Source organism: Fusarium musae, chromosome 4, assembly GCF_019915245.1.
Source record: "Fusarium musae strain F31 chromosome 4, whole genome shotgun sequence".
Lineage (NCBI taxonomy): Eukaryota > Fungi > Ascomycota > Sordariomycetes > Hypocreales > Nectriaceae > Fusarium > Fusarium musae.
Window position 1 is genome coordinate 3456695 of NC_058390.1, and position 20534 is coordinate 3477228.

At 49.3% G+C, this 20534-nt stretch overlaps 10 protein-coding genes across 10 annotated transcripts; 4 read left to right on the forward strand and 6 right to left on the reverse strand.

Moving 5' to 3' along the window:
- Window positions 1-125: 125 nt before the first annotated feature.
- Window positions 126-2582, reverse strand: J7337_005996 (uncharacterized protein; the record flags this gene model as incomplete). Its single annotated transcript, XM_044823665.1, has 4 exons — window positions 126-508; window positions 559-2123; window positions 2189-2400; window positions 2538-2582. The coding sequence occupies 4 exons, from the start codon at window positions 2580-2582 to the stop codon at window positions 126-128; spliced, it is 2205 nt and encodes a 734-aa protein (XP_044682156.1).
- Window positions 2583-3890: 1308 nt separating this feature from the next.
- On the forward strand, window positions 3891-5648 carry J7337_005997 (uncharacterized protein; the record flags this gene model as incomplete). The annotated part of the gene is made up of 5 exons (XM_044823666.1): window positions 3891-4408; window positions 4458-4482; window positions 4535-4571; window positions 4621-5489; window positions 5550-5648. 5 exons carry the CDS (start codon window positions 3891-3893, stop codon window positions 5646-5648), a joined length of 1548 nt encoding a protein of 515 aa, XP_044682157.1.
- Window positions 5649-5929: 281 nt separating this feature from the next.
- On the reverse strand, window positions 5930-6295 carry J7337_005998 (uncharacterized protein; the record flags this gene model as incomplete). Its single annotated transcript, XM_044823667.1, has 1 exon — window positions 5930-6295. The coding sequence occupies one exon, from the start codon at window positions 6293-6295 to the stop codon at window positions 5930-5932; it is 366 nt and encodes a 121-aa protein (XP_044682158.1).
- A 1384-nt stretch (window positions 6296-7679) lies between these two features.
- J7337_005999 (uncharacterized protein) lies at window positions 7680-8580 on the reverse strand (the record flags this gene model as incomplete). Its single annotated transcript, XM_044823668.1, has 3 exons — window positions 7680-7943; window positions 8001-8277; window positions 8330-8580. The coding sequence occupies 3 exons, from the start codon at window positions 8578-8580 to the stop codon at window positions 7680-7682; spliced, it is 792 nt and encodes a 263-aa protein (XP_044682159.1).
- A 1340-nt stretch (window positions 8581-9920) lies between these two features.
- Window positions 9921-10445, forward strand: J7337_006000 (uncharacterized protein; the record flags this gene model as incomplete). The annotated part of the gene is made up of 4 exons (XM_044823669.1): window positions 9921-10021; window positions 10075-10130; window positions 10198-10352; window positions 10404-10445. 4 exons carry the CDS (start codon window positions 9921-9923, stop codon window positions 10443-10445), a joined length of 354 nt encoding a protein of 117 aa, XP_044682160.1.
- A 375-nt stretch (window positions 10446-10820) lies between these two features.
- On the reverse strand, window positions 10821-12389 carry J7337_006001 (uncharacterized protein; the record flags this gene model as incomplete). Its single annotated transcript, XM_044823670.1, has 5 exons — window positions 10821-10994; window positions 11044-11443; window positions 11491-11657; window positions 11712-12115; window positions 12173-12389. The coding sequence occupies 5 exons, from the start codon at window positions 12387-12389 to the stop codon at window positions 10821-10823; spliced, it is 1362 nt and encodes a 453-aa protein (XP_044682161.1).
- Window positions 12390-13565: 1176 nt separating this feature from the next.
- ALTA12 (60S acidic ribosomal protein P1) lies at window positions 13566-14125 on the forward strand (the record flags this gene model as incomplete). Its single annotated transcript, XM_044823671.1, has 4 exons — window positions 13566-13634; window positions 13724-13801; window positions 13887-14022; window positions 14079-14125. 4 exons carry the CDS (start codon window positions 13566-13568, stop codon window positions 14123-14125), a joined length of 330 nt encoding a protein of 109 aa, XP_044682162.1.
- Window positions 14126-14572: 447 nt separating this feature from the next.
- Window positions 14573-15678, reverse strand: J7337_006003 (uncharacterized protein; the record flags this gene model as incomplete). Its single annotated transcript, XM_044823672.1, has 4 exons — window positions 14573-15079; window positions 15129-15279; window positions 15337-15550; window positions 15597-15678. The coding sequence occupies 4 exons, from the start codon at window positions 15676-15678 to the stop codon at window positions 14573-14575; spliced, it is 954 nt and encodes a 317-aa protein (XP_044682163.1).
- A 616-nt stretch (window positions 15679-16294) lies between these two features.
- J7337_006004 (uncharacterized protein) lies at window positions 16295-17041 on the reverse strand (the record flags this gene model as incomplete). Its single annotated transcript, XM_044823673.1, has 1 exon — window positions 16295-17041. The coding sequence occupies one exon, from the start codon at window positions 17039-17041 to the stop codon at window positions 16295-16297; it is 747 nt and encodes a 248-aa protein (XP_044682164.1).
- Window positions 17042-19188: 2147 nt separating this feature from the next.
- J7337_006005 (uncharacterized protein) lies at window positions 19189-20380 on the forward strand (the record flags this gene model as incomplete). The annotated part of the gene is made up of 7 exons (XM_044823674.1): window positions 19189-19228; window positions 19284-19354; window positions 19406-19428; window positions 19487-19545; window positions 19596-19711; window positions 19765-19893; window positions 19946-20380. The coding sequence occupies 7 exons, from the start codon at window positions 19189-19191 to the stop codon at window positions 20378-20380; spliced, it is 873 nt and encodes a 290-aa protein (XP_044682165.1).
- Between the last annotated feature and the right edge of the window lie 154 nt (window positions 20381-20534).

Here is a 20534-nt window from a genome sequence, read left to right on the forward strand (position 1 = left end):
ATATATACATTCGAACCAGTTTTCATGCCGAGAAACCAAATGAGTACGAGGTAAAATTGGAACTTCTTTCAAGGCGACTTCATCGTGCGCCGACAAAACCCGCATCTGCAACCCCTGCTCGTTCTCTAGACGGCCTGCACGTAACTCGCGGGCACACTTCCCGTGACGCCCGCCTTCTCGACCTCGACCCAGCCATCGCCCGGGTCATCCTGTACAAGGACGAAGCGTTCGCCTTCAGCCATGGAGTGCTCTGACTCAGCCTGTGCCGTGTATTCGTATAGCGCTTCTACGTAGCGGAGCTTCTTTGCGCCGCGTTTGGGTGCTACTGCGGGACCCTTCTTCTTGGTTGATGGTGCTAGGGAGGATGTTGTGGAGGTGGAATAGGTAGATGATGGTCGGGCTGCGGGAGCGGGAGCAGCGGGTATAGTAACGGCGGTGAATTCGACATATGATGATGGTACGAGACCTTCCTTGTAGCCTGCGCGGACCTTGACCCAGCCGGAGCCGTCTATAACACAATTAGACATCGTCACTAAGGTATCAGAGGTTCAGACTTACCATCAGGTTCCAGCAGTACCACATCTCGACCATCTTGTACTGTGAGTTCACCCTCACCACTAGCTTCGAATGCATACAGCATCTTGCCCTTCTTTTCTTCCTTTGCACCACCATTTGTCTCACCGCCGGACCCTGTGATGTAAGCTGCTGGCGGAGGCGCCATGATTCTGTTCTTGCGCATAGTGCCAGATGACTTGGCCGAAGACATGCTTGGCCGTCCTGCGTCTGGTGGTGTTTCCTCTGATGGGCTGAGCTGCCCAGATATGGATCCCGATAGAGATGGGCGTGCCGAGTGAGAGCTTAGAGACGTCATGGTATTGGAACGGGTGAGTTCTGGTCCATCTGAAGCATTAGAATGTACCGATGTCATCGTGGCACTAGGCTTGAGCAGCTTGTTCGCGGCATCCTGGCGTTCGGCCTTGAGCTTCTTGCGCTCATCCTTGGTCTGTTCGCCAGGGCAGTCAGGGGGTACCTTCATCTCACACTTGCTATGGCATGTGTAGCCACAGTCTCGACAATCGAAGCCCTTTGCGCTCAGTCCCCAGATTCTCTCTCCACACAAATCACAATTCGTGGGTATCTTGAACGTTTGACTCTTGAAGTTGTGGTTCTTTGCACCCAACGTCACATCACCCACCACAGATGTGATTGTCGATGTTTCGACTTCAGCCGTCAATCTTTGACGGTCAATAGAATGCAGATCTTCCTGCATTGAGAAGAGTATGCGAACAACTTCCACCTCGTCCTTCTTCTCTTTTCCTTCCCTTACTCGCTGCTTGAGTTGTTTGAGACTCTCAACCTCTCGTCGCTTCTTATCAACCTCCCTCCGTAATTCTCCTAGTTGCGACTTGGACTTGCCCAAGACATTGCGCAAGAAGACCTTGGCCGTCTCGTCTACTACCATGGTGCCATCATCGTGCCAAACAGGACTGGCCTCGAAATGCTTGTCGGGTGGTTCATTAAAGGTTCCCATATTGTGTTGTATGTACATCATGGAGTCGAGATGGGGCAAGTTCCTCAGAATCTCGGTGCCTTGGTGCTGGACCATGCCATTGCTTTGTTGCAGCATGTCAGACTCGAGGTTCGTCGCAACAGTCCAGAGACTGTTCAGCTTGGTCGTTCGAAACTCGCTAAGATCCTGTAGACTATCCATAACCTCGGGGACATATTCGTGGTAATATTTCTCCTTCTGCTTATTGGTAACATTGATCGCAATGATATAAGTGTTCTTGGCGTTGTTCATCTCGAAGAGCTGTTGTGTGTAGGCATTCTGAGCCTTGGCCTTGTCATAATGCGACTCGGTCTTCTTACGCTTAGACTCGACCTCTTGGCAGACAGTGTCGTATTTACCCTTTGTCTTGGCGAGTGAGGCATATGAAGCATCGCGCTCCTGCTCGAGCTTAGTGGCGTAGTCGGAGTGTCGTTTGCGCAATTCTTCAAAACGGCCGCCAAAGAACTTGAGCGGCTCGGCGACCTGAGAAATGAGATTATTGGCGTATCGATCATGTTCGTTGGCGCGGGATTCGAGCGTCGTAAGCTGGGTTGTCCATGTGGTCAAAGAAGCACTGTAGTGGTCGCACAGTGATCAGCGTGTGCTTTCAAGCCAACTCATGAGAGACTGCGTTCGTACCTTTCGAGCGAGCCGGGCGTCATAGCAGGAGTGTCTCCTACACTGAGCTGAGCCGTCTTTTTGTTCTTCTTGTCAAAGTACTTCTTGGCAAGTGCTGTAAGCTTTGCGCTATATTCCTTCTCGATGGCTGCGCGCTCGCGGTAGAATTGCTGTATATCTTCAAGCCAGGCGATGCCGTGACCGAGCCATGCATTCGCGGGTTTGAAGCCATCCTAGAACGCTTTCTGTTAGCCATGCGAATGGTGAGGGAGCATATGAAAGGAGCTTCCAATGCAGGCGCAAGACAAAAAGGAGACCACAATGATGCAATATCAACAGCAGGCTATCTTCAGTCAAGTAGGCAACCAACCTTGAGCTCTGAGCCAAAGGTGGGCATCGCGTCCACCTCAGCCATGATGGGCAACGTTTGTATTCAAATCGATCTCAGGAGCGAGGGGTAATCAGTCGGCGCGGATGAGACGGAGACATGTACGAGATCGCAGATTCGAGGCCGAGGGTTTATCGAGAGAAAATGGCCCGAGTTATGGAAATAAGTTTGGAATTGAAAGTTATTTGTTAAAGTGAGGTTATAATGGACAATGACAGCCAACGATAGCGGGGGAAGATGAGGCGCAGCTTATGAGGATACAGCATAAGGTAGGTAACTAAATGGAAGGTCACTTCAACTGAAGAGTAGAACTAGACTAACGAAGAAGGAAGAAGGCGCCGCGGCACCGCGCCGCGTGGGCAGCAGCCGATAGAACATGCCCGTCCAACCCTGCAGGTATGGAGAGGGTGGTCAGTTTAGGCTCTAGCGTCCCTAATTTACAGCATTGAGAGCCTAAAACCCCGCCAATGAAGAAATATTGGGGGCGCCCCCATCATACGCCACAGCTAGGAATTGATGGACGGGTGAGACTTTTGGAGCAGGGCAAGCTCTGGACGAGCTGACGAGATCCCTTTCAATTTAGGCTTGGGAAGACTTTGCCGATTTCCGGTCTCAGCCGCATAAAAACCTTTGTCAGAGTCGCATTCATGTATGTAGGTAGGTACAGACAGTTTGACGTCTTGACTCTCGACATTGTTCTAGAAATGTGTCATGATGGCTAGGTCGAATCGGGCATCATCATATCCCTTTTCCATCAATGCAATAGACCACAAACAAGATATATCCATGCTAGATATACTAGTGCTCTTGTCTGACAGCTTCGACACCGCAAGATTAATGCCCAGCAGCCAAGAAGTAATCAGGCTCAGGGGCTACCTAGTTATGATGACACAGGCGACGGGTCCTCTATGACAGTCTACTTCAGAATATTTCGCTGATACATCTGCAAGGGCAACACTGACCTTTAGTACCCAAAACCAAGAAAAGAGAGACGCAGACGCGTACGGAGTAAAACTGGCTGATAATCCACTTGGCAGTGGACATAGTTCGGCGGGTGGTCGGCTCGGATGGAAGCCGAGTGACCCCCGGGGACATGGTCCAGCAGTAACAGTAGCAGTAACAGTAACAGTCGTAGCACGTCATGTAAACTATTCCTAAAACTCCCCTATGCGAAACTAGACCGTTGCTACTATCTAAAACCGTTCTGTCAACTCTACTTCTTCATCATCAGTTGCTAGCAGTCCTTTCCAGTTATTGTCTCTTCTTCTTCTTCTTATCAGCGATACCCCTGCCAAGACCAAAGCCTCAAATCTCTCTCACTTAACTTAACCAACCATGGCACTCACACTCCAAACAGCCATTGACAAGAGCAATCCGCTCGCAGAGGCCATTATCGTGCCATCCAAGCCCAAGGCCCTTACCATCAGCTACTCCAACCTCGAGGCCGACGTGTCCGCCTTCCAGCGCAAGCTCGCCGATCTCGGCATCACAAAAGCCGCGCCTGTTTCTATCGCGCTCGTCAACTCGTACGAGTTCATCGTCTCGTTCCTCGCTGCTTCGTGGCAGCGCGGTATCGCGGCCCCTCTCAACCCGGCTTATAAGCAGGATGAGTTTGAGTTCTACATCGAAGATGTCAAGAGCGCCATCGTGCTTGTTCCCAAGGGAGCTTGGGCTGCTGGTGCGGCCAGTGTGAAGGCTGCTAAGAAGTTTAACGCTGCTGTTGCCGAGTGTTATTGGGATGCTGCCAAGGGCGAAGTTGCGCTCGATGTCAAGGACTATGGCCTTCTCAAGGGCAAGAAGGAGAAGGTTCTCACAGCTGAGCCTGATGATGTTGCTCTCATCCTTCACACCAGGTAAGTTCTTATGATAGCTATGGTAAGCTCATAACTAATAAATTGATAGCGGCACTACTTCGCGGCCCAAGGTGGTGAGTATATCTCCTTGTGATTCCCATTGACAGCTTATACTCACATGAACAGGTCCCTCTCACTCACCGCAACCTGACCCGAACCATGAGTATGCTATACTACACCCCATTTCACTTCATTTACTAACCCTGCCATAGACAACATCAAGAACACATACCAACTCACATCCAAGGACCGAACCATGCTGGTCATGCCTCTGTTCCACGTCCACGGCCTTCTCTGCGGTCTCCTTGCTCCTCTCTTCACCGGTGGTTCTATGGTCGTTCCCACCAAGTTCTCCGCCTCTGAGTTCTGGGTCGATTTCAATACTCACAAGGCCAACTGGTACACTGCCGTGCCTACGATCCACCAGATTCTTCTCAAGAACCCTCCTCCCAGCCCTAAGCCCGAGATTCGCTTCATCCGATCATGCTCCAGCCCTCTGTCACCCACCATCTTCCAGCAACTTGAGGAGACTTACAACGCCCCCGTTCTCGAGGCTTATGCCATGACCGAGGCTGCTCATCAGATGACATCCAACCCTCTCCCTCCTGCCAAGAGAAAGGCTGGAACTGTTGGTATTGGTCAGGGCGTTGAGGTGAGGATTCTCAATGAGCAGGGCGAGGAGGTTCCTCAGGGCTTTGAGGGTGAGATCTGCATCATTGGCGAGAATGTCACCAAGGGATATCTCAACAACCCTTCCGCCAATGCTTCTTCCTACCACAAGAACGGCTTCTTCCGAACAGGCGATCAGGGCAAGAAGGATGAGGACGGATACATCATCATCACCGGCCGTATCAAGGAGCTTATCAACAAGGGAGGTGAGAAGATCAGCCCTATTGAGCTGGACAATGTCTTGACCCGTCACCCTAAGATTGGTGAGGCTGTCAGCTTTGCTATCCCTGACGAGGTGTACGGTCAGGATATTGGTGTTGCTGTTGTCCTCAAGAACGGCGAGAAGTTGACTGCCGAGGAGCTCAAGGCTTGGGTCGCTGAGCGATCTGCCAAGTTCAAGGTGCCCAAGAAGGTCAGTTTTCCTTGCAGTATACTTAACACGTAGGGATGGAAGTGCTAACAGTGACTTTAGATCTACTTCACCGAGATCATGCCCAAAACCGCAACTGGCAAGATCCAGCGAAGAATTGTTGCCGAGACCATGATGAGCGCGCCCAAGGCGAAGCTGTAGATGTTGTGTTTGTTTCACAATCGCGTTAGATTCACATTTAGAAGATTACAGGAAGAGGGTTCTAGAAGAAGAAGTTGGATAGAAATTATTTCCAAAACTGAGGAAGCATCGCTATTTAAATGCGGCTAAAATCGATTTATCCCACGCTGCCTAGCATGTTTATTCCCTGGCCATGATCGTGACCAATGACCTCCGCCGTATCCCCCTCGTTTATATGCCGTCCCGTAAGATACCGACCAACTCCTCCAAATTAATCGCATAATATCCGGTATCTTTTTCCCTTAATCGTACTGTCCATCATGGTCTGCAACCTCGATGATATCATCGTCGTCGTTGATGTACAAACGACTATCGTTCCTCTTCAGCCCGGGCTTCTCAGCACCCGGCGCCTGGACCTTTCTGTTGGTCACGGTATGTTGCTCAACCCAAGCTGCTGTGCCATCGGCTGCCTCCCATCGCAGTGGTGACTTGGTGAGTGAGTCCTTGACGTCTCCGTCTGCGGGCTTGGCGCTCGCAGGGTCAACGCCAGCTTCTTGTGCTGTGTGGAGTAGAGCAGCGTTGGCGTCTTGAAGATCGAGGAATACAGAGGTGACTGTGGTGTTGGACTCTGTGTCGCGCTGGAGCAGGATGTAGACTGAGGGAGCCATGATGGGTTGGTTCCGCAGTTTGTATGGGGATGTGAGGTAGGTGTGGTTTTCAGGTAGAATGTATGGCATAGGTAGGTTGTTGTGTGATTTTGTGTGTAATGGTTTAGGTAAGTAGTGATATGTTTGTTCAATTGTGTGAGTATGGTTAGGAAAAGAAAGATAGAGGATGAAGCTGAGATATTATATATCACATTTAGATCCCACCTCATATGCACGAGCCTCCACTGACACAATCCAATTGCCAGGTGACCTAACTACCTTTAGCTCTACGGAGTATAGATGTCTAAACTGGGCCCCTCCCCCGCCAACAATTGCGCGACTTCTGGCTTGTCATGAGTGGTGTGACTTCTCATAAGGCGGGAGTAGCGCCAAGATTAGCAAGCAAGACATATTACCTATTCAGTTCCTGTCGAGCCGAATTCACTCGCTTCATCTCGAGACCTGAGATCTCCGTGGGGGGGCGAATTGCGCAGTACGGAGAACCAACGCCGAAGCCTTCGGAGCTGAAGCGGAGCCAGCCCGGGTTATAACATCTCCGGCCCGTCCGGTAGTCGCCGATCAAAACAAGTTATGATGTAAAATTTGAACCCATGATATGAAAATTTCTGTGTCATTATATTGAGGACTGAAGAAAAGATATCCTTTCGGCTTGTTGAGGTTTGTCTGTATCGTATGTCATCATGCTATGCGATATCCTTGCTAGTATCCTATGGTGGATATATCGTGCCATGATAGATTTCTGGGGTCACAGTATCTGGGGATCAAGACCACAGTGAAAGCAGAAATTGTATGCCATCATATATCTGAAGCCATGAAACTTGAAGTACCGCAATAACTTCAGTGACGTTGAGTTTTCGGAAAGTTTTACAATCTCGGGAACAAGACAGAATCAGGTTCGCCGAGTTTCCCGATGGCATCGGACTGCGTTGCTTAAAAACAGGGGCTCGTTATTAGGTCAGGGTCCAAGCAGGTATTCGCTCGCTTAGCAGAGCTACCCCTGGAAACAAATACATCATCACTTGACTTCATCGATGGGGCACGCCTTCAGCTTCGTCTCCATCCTCCGTATATCGGCGATCTTCTGCTTTTTCCATCATGAGTCAATTTCTCATGAGAACAGAGCCATGGGATATCTATTTCTAATGAGATGTATCGGAGCAGTCGGACATCTGAAAGGAGCAATGGTTCATATCGACAAAATGAACTGCTATTCTAGCAAATAATAAACTCTACTCCGTACACAAGTATACAAAAATAACCCCCCATTTACACCAACATCATTGGCTGAATGTCTGGCCCTGTGTTTCCGTTACAGATAAGTCAATCAAATACCAAACCCTGATCAATATATAAACAATGCACCCATCACCTACGCCTCTACTAGTCACCTATGGATCTCGTACTCGTCGCCAACTGGAAGAGCAGAATCTAGTTTCTTGATCTCATGCTTCAAATTTCGAGTCATAACTCCAACGAAGAGGAAGATCGTCGTAATCAGCATCTCTGGTACAACGCTCAGACAGACTTGAACTGCTTTCGAGGTCAAGAAACCTGAAGTTGGGTGTGATATCTTGAGCTGGAGGTATGCGATACCATAGGCAAGGCGCAGTCCAAGGAGAGGAAGGTTGATAAAGACTGCATACATGAGCTTGGAAGTGTCAGTATCTACGTTTCAATCTTGGTGATGGTAGGGTGTTCAACTTACCAGCTTCCCGCCGCGAAAGGAAGATGCACCGTTGTTCGTAGATGACTGACACTTTCCAAAGGACCATAAAGCCCAGATCGCCAGCAGAAACCATGCTAAAGCAATGAGTGCAGAAGCAACCTCGAGCAAGGTCTTGTTGGTGGAAACCGAGTCGCCATTTTGCAACCCTACGACAGACACAATGATGAGAGCCATAGCTGCTGCAACAAGACCATGATACTTTATCTCGAGAATTATATCAAGCTTTCTGTTCAGTCTAGGGTTTGTTCCACGACGACTAAATCACTTTTAGTAAAGACAGGAACGTCAATGGAAATAGGAGTACCTACGCCTCATGCAAGATCCCAGAAGCGGCCAGCAGCAAAGGAGAGAGGCCAATACTGTTGAGTATAATCGATCCAGTTGAACTGTTGGCCTCATGAAGACCAATGCCACCAGTCACAATTCTGAGTACGCAGAATATCTGGACGTAAAGCCATCCTATGAATCCAGTCTTTCCATGCTTGAAGAGGCAGTACAGAGCAGGTTGGAGGAGAATAATGTAAATGGCTAGTTTAGCCGCTGAGATAGAGTCTGTCATTTCGAGAGGATGATTGTTGGTTGTAGGTGAGCCGTGATGTCTGTTTCGATCAAAACCACCAAGAGCACGAATGTTGCTACATTATTATACTATTGCCGCAACTCCATTCCTGGCTGCCTCTTCAACACTGCCCTTCTTCATTATGAAAGCCAATTTCGACGTCGAATCCCAATAAGGAAATGAATTCGACGAGATCGTCTTTCGGCCAATCATACGTAGCCTGGAGCAGATGTAAGCGATGATGATAGTGTTGTGGCGGAGTTGTACTGGTTTCGACGATCACGACTAACAACTTAAGGTTCTCACGTAATTTCATATCTCCTATACCATATCGGCGGCTCATTTGTGTAGCAGCATGTGGAAGACTACGGGTTTACGGCAGAGGCTCCTCGCGCCATGTTCCCTGCGCCTCGTAATCTCCTATATTCCACCCAATAACCCCCAATGCTCCGGCAAAGGCAACTTCTGTGTCAGAGTACCAGGACTGCTCCAACTCGTGAGGTTCCTCAAAACTAGTCATTTGTGCATGGAGTAAGTAGGCATCAAATTTGAGAGCTAAATGACCTAGAACCGTCGTCCAGAAGCGAGCAAATTGTGGCTGTAAGTGACGATCCTACCCTAAAGACTATAGGATACTTTACTTCGTTGAATTTTCGAGTAGGCCATACCAAGATCATATTAGTTATTTGTTCACTTGGAATCCTCTTCCGAATCAGTTGCTTTTGAGAGGAGGGCTAATCGAGGCTTGGGGATGAGAAGGGCGATGAGACTGCCCTTCGTTTCTCCTTCGTAGGTTGTAATACGACGACACTGTAGGAACAAAGCCACAGAGAGAGCATTTTCGTAACAGTCAGAAACGTTTGTATCCCTCGCTTTCCTGTTGTACATATATAGTTGCCCCAGTGGAACTACCCGGTCGGATGTATAGGTTATCAATAATGCTGATCTGACGGCATTGCCGTCTAACACGCATATACATTTGCTAGTATTTCTGACCCTTGGGAGCACAGTTAACCATTGAGTTCATTATTCTAACCAATTCAAGTACTTGTACTGAGAAGAACAAACCCCAGCATTGCGATCATAAGCCAAGACACGATAACCCACTCCTTGACCCCAAAGGCGCACTATCATCGTCAACTCCTACGCCCTTCAAACTTACCCCGCCAATCACGGCAATCACCACCCCGCAACTCGGAGCCCATCTCCATACTAGTACCACCTCATCCTCCGTTCGATACATAAATACAACATCACCATAACCCGAAAACATGAACTCTCGTCTTGCATTCTCACTCTCTAGAGCTAGAATTGCACCTCGCTTCACTACATTTCGAACAATGGCTTCCTCATCTGTTACCGTCCCTCCCGGAAAGTACGAGTTTCTCGTTGTCGTCCATGACAAGCCCAATGTTCGAGAGAAGAGACTCGAGGTTCGAGGGTGAGCTTTGTTCTGATATCTCACTATATGTGGCTTGACCTAACAGGCCGAAGAACCCACTTCAAGAACATGGTTCCTAATGTTGAGAATGGAAGCTGGAAGATGGGAGGTGTGTATGCTTCATCCAAACAGACCTAGATGTTGGATCATAACAATGAGACTAATTTTGTGTCTAGGTGCCATTCTAAACGGTGTCCCCAAAGATGACAGTGTCGACAGCCTCGACTTTGCCGGCAGTACCCTTGTTTGCATCGCTGAATCCGTAGAAGAGGTCAGAGAGCAACTCAGCAAAGACATCTATGCTACATCAGGCGTCTGGGACATGGACAAGGTAAACAGAGCGCGAATCCATTCGAAAACAATTTGCTAATGTGATATACAGGTCCAGATCTACCCCTTCAAGGCCGCCTTCAGAATGAACTAATGCACAAGGCCAATACCATTCCCGTAGAGCCACGATAGAGACCCTTTTCAAAACAGTGAACTGATACTATTCATGCTGGTTATCATGATCCGCTACCATGATGTTCCTGTTGTCCATCCGTCGATTGCTGACCTCGAATCTTTGTGATCATTCGTTCCATACCGCTTTGCTAACAATACCAGCCCTCAACAACCCCTGCATACCGATGTCATTACCAGCCCGATGAAAGCGAGCTAAAGCTATTACCAAAAAACCGCGAGGAAGAGCTATCTGACCTACAAAATTCCAATTCCAATTCAAGTGATAGTAAACGCCATCGTACACTGACATATCCATGCTGCTTTGGTATGGCCTGCCACCAAAATCATACGTGGTTTAAGCTTCGCCGCCATTCGAGCGACTCTCGGCTGCTTCTTCGGCGGCAACTCTCAGTTCGTAGTTGAGATCAAAGCATTCGGCCAACAGTCCAGTAACACTGCCTTGTCCTTCGGGGATGTCGCCATTAACCACAAACTTGCCGTCAACTTTCATGTTATCTAAGGAGTTAAGCTGTTTCATGTTAGAGATATCCAGGTTATGTCACGATGTATCAACATACCTTCATGCTGTAGGGGTAAAGCTCCCGCACAGAGGATACACCCCCATTCTTCTTGACCTCAACGAGGCAACGCTTCAGTGTTTGCAGTTGGTTGTAAACAGGCAACAGGGCTTCAGACACTGGTTCGGATGCCAGCATAAACGAGTAGATGTACGCATACGACCTTCGGATCAAGTAGAGCAAAGTGCGTTGCGTCCAGAGATCGGCTGGTCGCCCACGGTCGTCCACCCAGTTTCCGTTCTGTCGGCTCTCATCAATTCTGTCAAGTTGCCGTTGGAAATCGTACAGATCCGTCTCTCGAAGCGACCATGCTTGTGTAAGAGAAAGCTTCTCAAGGTCGTTGCGAATTTGGATGAGCTGGTCGTAGATTGGTCGCCATTGCTCAGCTACTTCTCCTTGTCTTTGAAGTGTCAGTGTATATTCATGTAAAAATGTTGGTCATCTCACCTCTCAAGTACCATGTCCGACCAGCGGACGCAGCGAAGGTACAAGTCTTTTAGCACTTCGCCTCCCTCCTCCAAGGTTCCATCCTCTGCGGTAAATGTGCCGTTATTGTGCTTTTCGCCAATTTCCAAGATTTGGTTCTTTAGCTTCTTGACCTCGGATGTGGAGAACTAGGCAACGTTAGCACATCTCGGAACATTCCATTCCATTCCAGCCTTGTTTACCTTGGACTTGGTGTTGGCCAGCGAGATAGATCGCAGGATCGAAATGAGCTTCTCATGAGCCTCCAGTAAGTAATCTGGCAGCCGCTCTAATCTCTTCTGAAGTCGCGCCAAGGTTGAGTTGCAGAGCGCAACGCGGTTCTCGAGTAGTGCAAGCATGTATGGAGGGTGTCGCTTGTCGGGCGATGGGTCAGTGGCGGCATCTTTGATGCTTTTAGACAGATCTTCAAGTGTGGACTGAATGCTTCCGAGATCCTTGGCTGAGTAGAGCTCAGCCTCAGTGAGGTGGTCGAGTAATCGTTTGACAGTTGAAGTCATAGCGTATGTTGCCGGTGCCTCATTGTTTCGCCCGATCGTCAGATAGAATAGGGATAGCAGCTGGAAGCAGCTCTCCAAGACCTTGTCCACTGGAAATAAACTTGTTAGTATACTGGGATTCGGATGCGACAAAGACGGCGACATACATCTGTTCTCCTCCTTATCGCCTGTTTCGGCGCGCACAATCGCCAGCTCCTTGACCTGATCCATGGTCTCATCAAACAATGGCATGACATCTTGAGTTCGAATGTAGTTTGTGCGATCCTGTTTCAGAAGCAGTAGGCGATCGCGGACCAGCTGTAGCTTCTCGAGAATAGCTTGCTCCCGGGGGTCCCGCGGCATTGGGATCGCTGGAGTCTCCATGTCGATAGATGCCGTTTCCGAGCTTCTTATGGTGGTGTCGTAGAGATTTGTGTGATGTAAAGGGTTGAAAGAGGAGCAGTTTGTCACTGTTGAGCTTGGAGGTGTGTTGGCTTGTTGATTGTGCTTTGCGCAGGTCTCCGAGGCTCCGACGAGTGACGAAAGTCGACGAGTGGCGGCGGGGCTCAAGATCCAGGGAAGTTGAGTCGGCTTTTGGTGGGGAGGTCGTGATAAACTAACTCACGTAGGCGCGATACAAGCCACAAGATATTGATTAAGCGGTGGATGAAGAATGATAGTCTGGAGAGAGAATGCGGAGACGAGAATGCAATGGAAGACGAAATAGTTGATGATGGAAGAAGTTGACTAGCGGATTGCAGATCGTGGAGAAACGATATCACGGTTACACTTCAGTTCAATTCAGTTCAGTTCAGCTGGACCTGCCTGCCCTTCCCGTCTTTGTCTCGACCAAGAACGTATGGATGCTGTCACTTAATCATGGCAACTGGAAGGAAGGCCTAGACCGACCCCTCTATCAGGTCCTGCAGTCACTTCACCTATTACCTACCGTGCGCGGTGCGCCCTACGTCTTCGCTACGGCATTGAGCCAGACGACAACGGCTAAGCTGGGCTGCTTGCTAGTGGGGGGGGAGGTTCCCAACAACCTAGCGATGGTGGGCAAGGGAGGGAGAGGAAGAGAAGAAGGAGTTTATGGGGGATTGGTCTTGATCAGTGATAATCAATCAGAAATCAGCGAGGTTGGTAATTATATTATTCAGTCAGGCAATCATAGGTCTGCATACTCTGCGGTTTATGGTATCAAAAATGTAATTACTCTTATCATCATATCTTCACAAACAATGCTCTTATGATGTCTGTGTTTTCCAAAGGTGGGGTAAAAAGCGCCGCAATTCATTGCATTCTTGGAAACACACCTCATTGGTTCGTTGCCTCGCACCCAATCAAAGGCGTGACTCACTCTTTTGCACCCACGGAGCGGATTAATTTACATCAATCGCTCCTGCCTCCACTTTTCCTTTAGGTCTTGAAGCCCTCCAGCCGAATTTCGACCAGATTTTCTGTGGTAAGCCCATTTGGTGATATCCCGACTTCAACTACAACCGACTCGACTTCGTGCAGACTTTACAATCTCCCACCCGCACGTCAAAATCATTCACAATGTCTCACGCCGAGCTCGCTTCGTCCTACGCGGCCCTGATCCTCGCCGACGACGGTGTTGAGATCACCGTACGTTTTAACCCCGCGATTCCGTCGACGCTTTTGTGTGTGCGTGTTTGAGGTTATTGATAGCTAACATCGTCATCGCGACTTTTCAGGCCGACAAGCTCCAGACCCTCATCAAGGCCGCCAAGGTCGAGGAGGTTGAGCCCATCTGGACCTCCATCTTCGCCAAGGTACGAACCGAATAACCCCAGCGACTTTTATGCGCCCACCCATATCTCCAGGACTTCGGTTTTCTGACGGATTTTATTTGAATAGGCTCTCGAGGGCAAGGATGTCAAGGACCTTCTCGTGAACGTCGGCTCCGGTGGCGGTGCTGCCCCTGCCGCCGGTGGTGCCGCCGCTGCTGGTGGTGCCGCTGAGGAGGCTGCTCCTGAGGAGGCCAAGGAGGAGGGTATGTCTACCAACGATGCTCGACGACTGACTGCGGATTGCTGACAACCACTACAGAGAAGGAGGAGTCTGACGAGGACATGGGCTTCGGTCTCTTCGACTAAGAAGTTACGCCGCTACGACTGTTTCCTTGTTCTTTGTACTTCGACTGCATGGCTTCGGGGTTATCAATCGATCGATCATACAGGATGGAGGGCGGGCACTGTAACCTGCGCCCTGGACAGAGGAGCTTCTTACATACGATGCTATGAGGAACGCACTCAACGGAGTTTCGCGGAGGGAGAATTGGTCAATTCATACGGCTCTGATAAAAAAAAAGTCCCGCCATGGGTGGTTTGAGTTCAACTGGAGTCTCTTCAAAGTGTGACTATCTCGCCAGAGTGCTGGCGATTGTGATTGTGATCAGGACGAATCTTGTCGTCCTCTTGTCTGCTCTACTTCTACCTAAAGGACTTTTTTCTGTTCTTCGTAGTACTCCCGGTACAGATTTCATCTTCCATGTCCCCACCAACGCCGCGCCATGCACAATCTTTCATGTCTCCGTCAGAAATTTATTTGACGACCAGGACCGATGACGGGACCAATCCCGCTTCCTTCAGGGTTTTGGAGAAATCGATGTCACCCTCGAAGGTCTTGCGAGGGAACGTAGTCGTGAAGCTAGACACAGCATTCCCCGTCTCGCTCTGTAGCTGTTGCGCCAGCTCGAACAATGTCGTCTCAGCGGGCAAGGTCTTGGTGATGTTTCCGCCATCGGTCTGTAGTCGGAGTCGGGCTTCGTTATGGTTGCTCTTGGGCTTAGACGCAGCCGCCACAGCAGCAGCGCCACCAGGAGTGGCAGCTTCGACTTGAGGAGCTCGACCCTCACGGGCTGCCTTGGCCTCCTCTGCCTTTCGGCGTCGCTCAGCTTTGTCGGCCTCGATCTTTGCCTTGATGCGCCTCTTGGCTTCCTGGTCCTCGAGCTTCTCTTGTCGCTTCTGGGCCGCTTCCTTGACTGCTTGCTTGCGGGCCAGCTCCTCCTTTGCTTCCTGGCTCTCCTTGGTTGACTTTTGGCGAATTTGCTATGACAGGTTAGAATTGAAGATTGATACGACTGAATGTTTTTGTTACCTCGTTGCGCTTGTGATCTTCCTTGTCCTTGACAGATTGAAGAGCTCTCTTGGCGGCGAGGCGCTCGCGAAGTTGCTCAAGCTTGGCCTTCTTCTCGTCTTCGGTCAGAGGTGCAATCTCCTCTGTTGACTCCGAGAAGTCAGTGTGCTCGCTGTAGTCTCAGTCAGCCAAACATTCCCCAGAAGATGGTAGGGTCAGGTTGACATACGTCTTGGTCGCGTGATAGGTAGCCAGATCATGGTTCTTGAATCTCTTTCCACAATCATTGCAGATCAATGACTTGGCAGTGCCAGTCTCGAGCTCTGCAATCTTGGCTTCCGTGTCCTCATCGTCATCACCCTCTTCCTTAGCAGCGGCAGCAGCCTTGATCTCATCAATAGGCTTGTCCTGGTTATCCTCAAGCCACTGAAGAGCGCCCTGGACTACCAAAGTTAGCCTGGAACGAGTCATTCGAAAAGTGTAACTTACGGCCTCCAGTCTTCTTGACGGCAATCTCAGCGCGCTCCTTGTCAAAGCCCATATCGAGCAGGGTATCGAGATCAGAAGGCATGTTGGCGGTGTTGTTTGGTAACAGTTGGTGATAGTGGGGTTGGATGAGGGGCAACTGTTAATGAGTTGAGTAGATGAAGATGAGAGAATGAAGAGACGGAGTTTTGATTATTTGAGTATCAGAGAATTGGTGGGACAGACAAAAAATCCCAGTCGTGAATACACAGTGGAATATGCCTTTGCACTGAGTTGTCCTTTGATGCTGAGACCAAAGCTTAGGTAAAGCCTGAGAACGTCATTCAAGCCGCTGCCTCAGTGACGTCGCCGGGATTACTACGGTTAAGCACGGGCATAATCATGACTGATACCTAGATATTCCGATACAGGTAGTGATTTCTCTCTCTTCTCATGATGAATAGTAAAACTTGGGACATTATTTCCTACAGTTCGACATACTCGACAACTGGGAAACTTATGCTCGTTCAAACACAAACATGTACGAGAGACAAGCTTCCCAAGACCACAGACTCACAAACTTCAAATATGCAAACGCATCTACCGATTCAAACAAGTATTATCATTAAGTGCGCTCGCTAATGAGCTGGGTATCATCATAAGTTCATGCCATCTATATCTAACATCCAGCCAAATTCTTAATCCTCCTACAGCCGGCTTCACTACTGAAGCGGCCAGCTACCGTGCTTTCGAGCATACGCCTCTCCAAGGCGATTCAGCACATCTCGCGAAACATCTTGATGGTACTTCCTGCACCAGTCGTTGACTTGGTTCCCATTGAGGGACTCTTGGCGAGTAAGAGTCAGATATCGATGTAGGTATGCGACTGCATCCTCCATATCATCAGCTCGGATATTGTCGTAGAGACTGTTGAGTTTGCTGCACAACGCATAGTCCCATGGGGCAGCGTAAACTGTGAGACCGCCGTAGTTACCGCGATGCTCGAAGATGACCTCATGCTGTTCCTTGGCCCATTGAAGAATATCGAGCTGGATGTTTCGAGGCACAAAGATTTGCATCGAGTTGTTGAACCACTGCTCTCCGAGAGTTCCTTGAGCCTTCTTGTTGGCGAAACTAGCAGCATTGCTGAGTGTGATATACTCTTTCGAGGCAGGATCGTGAAGAAGGAACTCGACGTCGGGAGTTGTCTCCCTGTGACGCAGATAAAGTGCGTTTACAACACCACCAACGACAGCACAGTTCACGTATGTGCCACATTCGTTCAGGTACTCGGCCATGTGTTGGAAGGCGTCGATGATCTGCTGTCGACTCAACTCTGAGGTTTCAGGGAAGTCTTGGAAAATGGACGAGGGAGCCATGACAGAGCCAACTGAATGGCTGGAGATGGTCACAGGACGGATAGGTCGAGATTCCATCTCGAGGATGTGGCGAGAGTTGTTGCAGCCCATGATGAAAGTGGTGAGAGTTGTGCAAGGATAAGTTGAAACAATACTGGGGTTAATATCGAGTATTATACTGCAAGAGATACGGGAGATCTATCTGGATATCGTATAAAGAGGTGATCTCCACGGATTCAGTCCACCTGACTCTGGAGATCTGTTCGTATAAATACCAAAGCCAAGTGCCGAATAGCCCTACTGCAACCTTTTGAGACAGGAGCAGCACACACACATTTGCGCCATAAGCGGTTGTTCCAGAAGAATTCAGTCAGCCGCAGGATGATTCTCTACTCCTACTGTAACGTAGGAGCACAGAAATGGAGTAGCCGCCCATGGCACCGCCTCGTGTCGATCAAATACGAGGGTCCTACCCGCAGATGGCGTTCCTGTGAGCCTAGCAATCCACCTTTTTGTTGAATTTGGAGGACTGTGGTAGGCTGAGTCTGACTTATCCGTAGCGTCGGAATTCAATGTTTAGGATATTTTTAGCCGTCTTGTTCTCCCTCGAGCAGTTGCTAAGCTAAGGTATGTAGGTTTGAGTGTGAGCGATTGGTTAACATGTCGTGATATTTAGTCAAGTCGTTCATCGCGCCAGCCGCGAAAGTTCATCAATAGGGCATTCCCGTGCCCGAGTTGAGCAACGGTTGATGATGTTTGCAACACAGCCCAAGCCCTATAACTACCGACTGCCACCACCCACAAGCTGACCACGTTCTTGTCAGCATTTAGAGTCAATAAACTGCACAGTAGGTTTCACCACTTTGACGAAATTTTTGTTCTGGAGTTGCACAGCCTGTCGAGTCTCAAATGATCGAGAAAATGCAGCGAACATTGGGCAGCAAATTCCGAATTCCGAGGAACAAGTCGATGATACTATTCCATGACTGTTGCGCTTGAGGGTACTTCTTCAGCTTAGAAAAGAATGTGGGAAAACTCGAGACTTCGATTGCGATTGATGAGAGTGCTGAGACAAGTCTATTCAAATAAACTTGGAACGCTTCCTGAACAATTATTATGGTCCTCGGGTCAAATGGTCTCGAGTTTCTTTGGCTCAAGAGTTACAAATAACGACGCAGTCTCCCAACTCATTCGGCGGATATTGCAAAGATCATCTTCGTTTGATGGTCCCAAACCATTGATGCAACTTGCTCTCGACACAAGAGATCATTATGTTCATCCCTTGTCTTTTAATGTTTCAATGAATTTGGAGGTGGGTATCAAAGCTGCTCGAGATTGTTTGTCAATGCTCAACAAAGAATAGAGAGTTCTAACTTCATGACGGCTGCGCTAACGAATCTGCCAAGCTCTGACGCTACCTTACCTTGCGTTACCTCGAGTTTGCCTCGGCCCTCCGCATCTGTTCTAAAACCATGTGCCATGATACCCTCACTTCCCTGATTTGAGACGCTTAACCATTCAGGTGCTTACCAATACAAGGACCTGCATATCGTGGACCAGCTAGCTAGACCCTTTTTTGTGGACAGCAAACGGAGACTTGGAAAGATGGTGGACAACTGCAGGACAACGGAGCAAACAGAAAAGGTAAAAGGAAAAAGGAAAAAGATGACGTTTGAATAAGAACAAGGTACCTACCTTATGTGGTGGCTTCGACGGTTCATCAATGGAACCGATGTCCATGAAATCAATGGCGAGCAGACGAGGCCCAATAGTGACTGATAGCGGAGTTTAAGCCCCCTGATGGCTCGTGCGCCCTGTAGCAACCACCTGAAGTTGAGCCGGCTCAACTGGGAATAGTGCGCCATAGCAGAAGCAATTACGTCGTAGGAGATCCCCAAGACACAAACCAACGTCAACCTGCCTTCCATTCCCCTTCCAGGTACCTATACATACCTTAATCAACTCAACTCACCACACTCCACTGCTACTAATCTTTCATTTCGTCACCAATTTCTTCCTTCTCCCACGCGACCAACTTCCTCAAATCTTATCGACTCGGTGCAGCCTCGTGTTGCTATACTTTTAACCTACCTTTAATCAAACTCCCCCCCTTTGCTAATCAACGAACGACATTTCATACTGTACTCTACCTCCCGTTGCCACGTTTCCACTTGGTTACCGCCGAGGAACCATCGCGCGATACCACAAACCATAACAACCTCAGCATTTTATTACCGCTACCACGATAACAAGCCAAAATGTCGGTCGGTATCGAGCCGTTTGAGCTGTCCTTTAGACGTGCGTGATCTGCGATGGATGATGACGGATCTCCGAGGATTGACATGATTGCTAGGCCCCTTCACCACCGAGGTCTCCCAGACCTTGACTCTAAAGAACCCCAACCCTACCCCCGTGGCTTTCAAGGTCAGTAGATCTGCGATTCTCATGCGACGGATTTACTGATAAAAAGAACAGGTCAAGACCACTGCTCCCAAACAGTATGCTTGCCCCTCAAACCAAGCCATTCCGATCGCATACCTGACGTCTCCTCACTAGATACTGTGTTCGACCAAATGCAGGCCGCATCGAGGCCGGCCAGAGCTTCGATGTCTCTGGTGAGTCTGCTCCTAAAAGCGCATGCCGGCAGCCGTTAACGATTACCTAGTCCTTCTCCAGGCTATGAAGCAGGATCCCGCTCCTGACGCTAAGTGCCGTGACAAGTTCCTTGTCCAGTCCGCCCCGATTACCGCCGATAAGGAGTTTGCCAGCGTTGCCAATGTCGTACGTAGCCAATCGATCCCGAAATCTGGACTTTAAACTGACTCAATCGCCAGCTTGAAACGACCGATAAAGCCCACCTTGTCGAGCGCAAGATTCGAGTCAACTGGCTCGCGGCTGGTGAGGCCGACCAAGCTCCTAACCGGCCTATCTCCACGCCTAACAAGCAAGCTATTGCCAACGGTGTATGTTTCGCCGACTCGGATCTAGAGGTTGATAACTAATGGCATAATCTAGATCAACGACACTCCCGACGTTTCGCGTACATTTTCTTCACCTGGAATTCGAGACGAGTCGCCCTCATCCTCGGCAGCACCCCCTCCCTACCAATCGCCCAAAGAATCCACCTATGAGGATGAGAAACCCAAGTCTACCTACGAGGACTCCGAAGTCAAGAGCACTATCACTCAAGCTACAACGGCCATCAAGGAGACTGCAGAGCTGACCTATGAGGAGCTTAAGGCTAAGCTTGCCCAGGCCGAACAGCAGCTTGTAGCTCTCAAGGATAGCGGTCTTCGACAGCGCAATGTCAAGTCCGCCTCCAGCGATGATGACAAACGACCTCTCGCCCAGACCGCCCAAGCTGTCACCCAAACCGTCGAAGGTGTTCCTGTGCAAATGGCGGCCATTCTTTGCTTGGTCAGCTTCTTGCTTGCCTACTTCTTCTTCTAGAATTAAGGAGAAAGTGACAGCCCTTGGGTCTTTTCGACAAACGAAACTAATAGACAGGCTTGACGACGCTCATGAGAACTCAGCCGGAGACTTAGGATCCCCGGATGCATAAATCTTCAACGTACAGCGAGGCTAAAGCATAGGATCAGGAAGC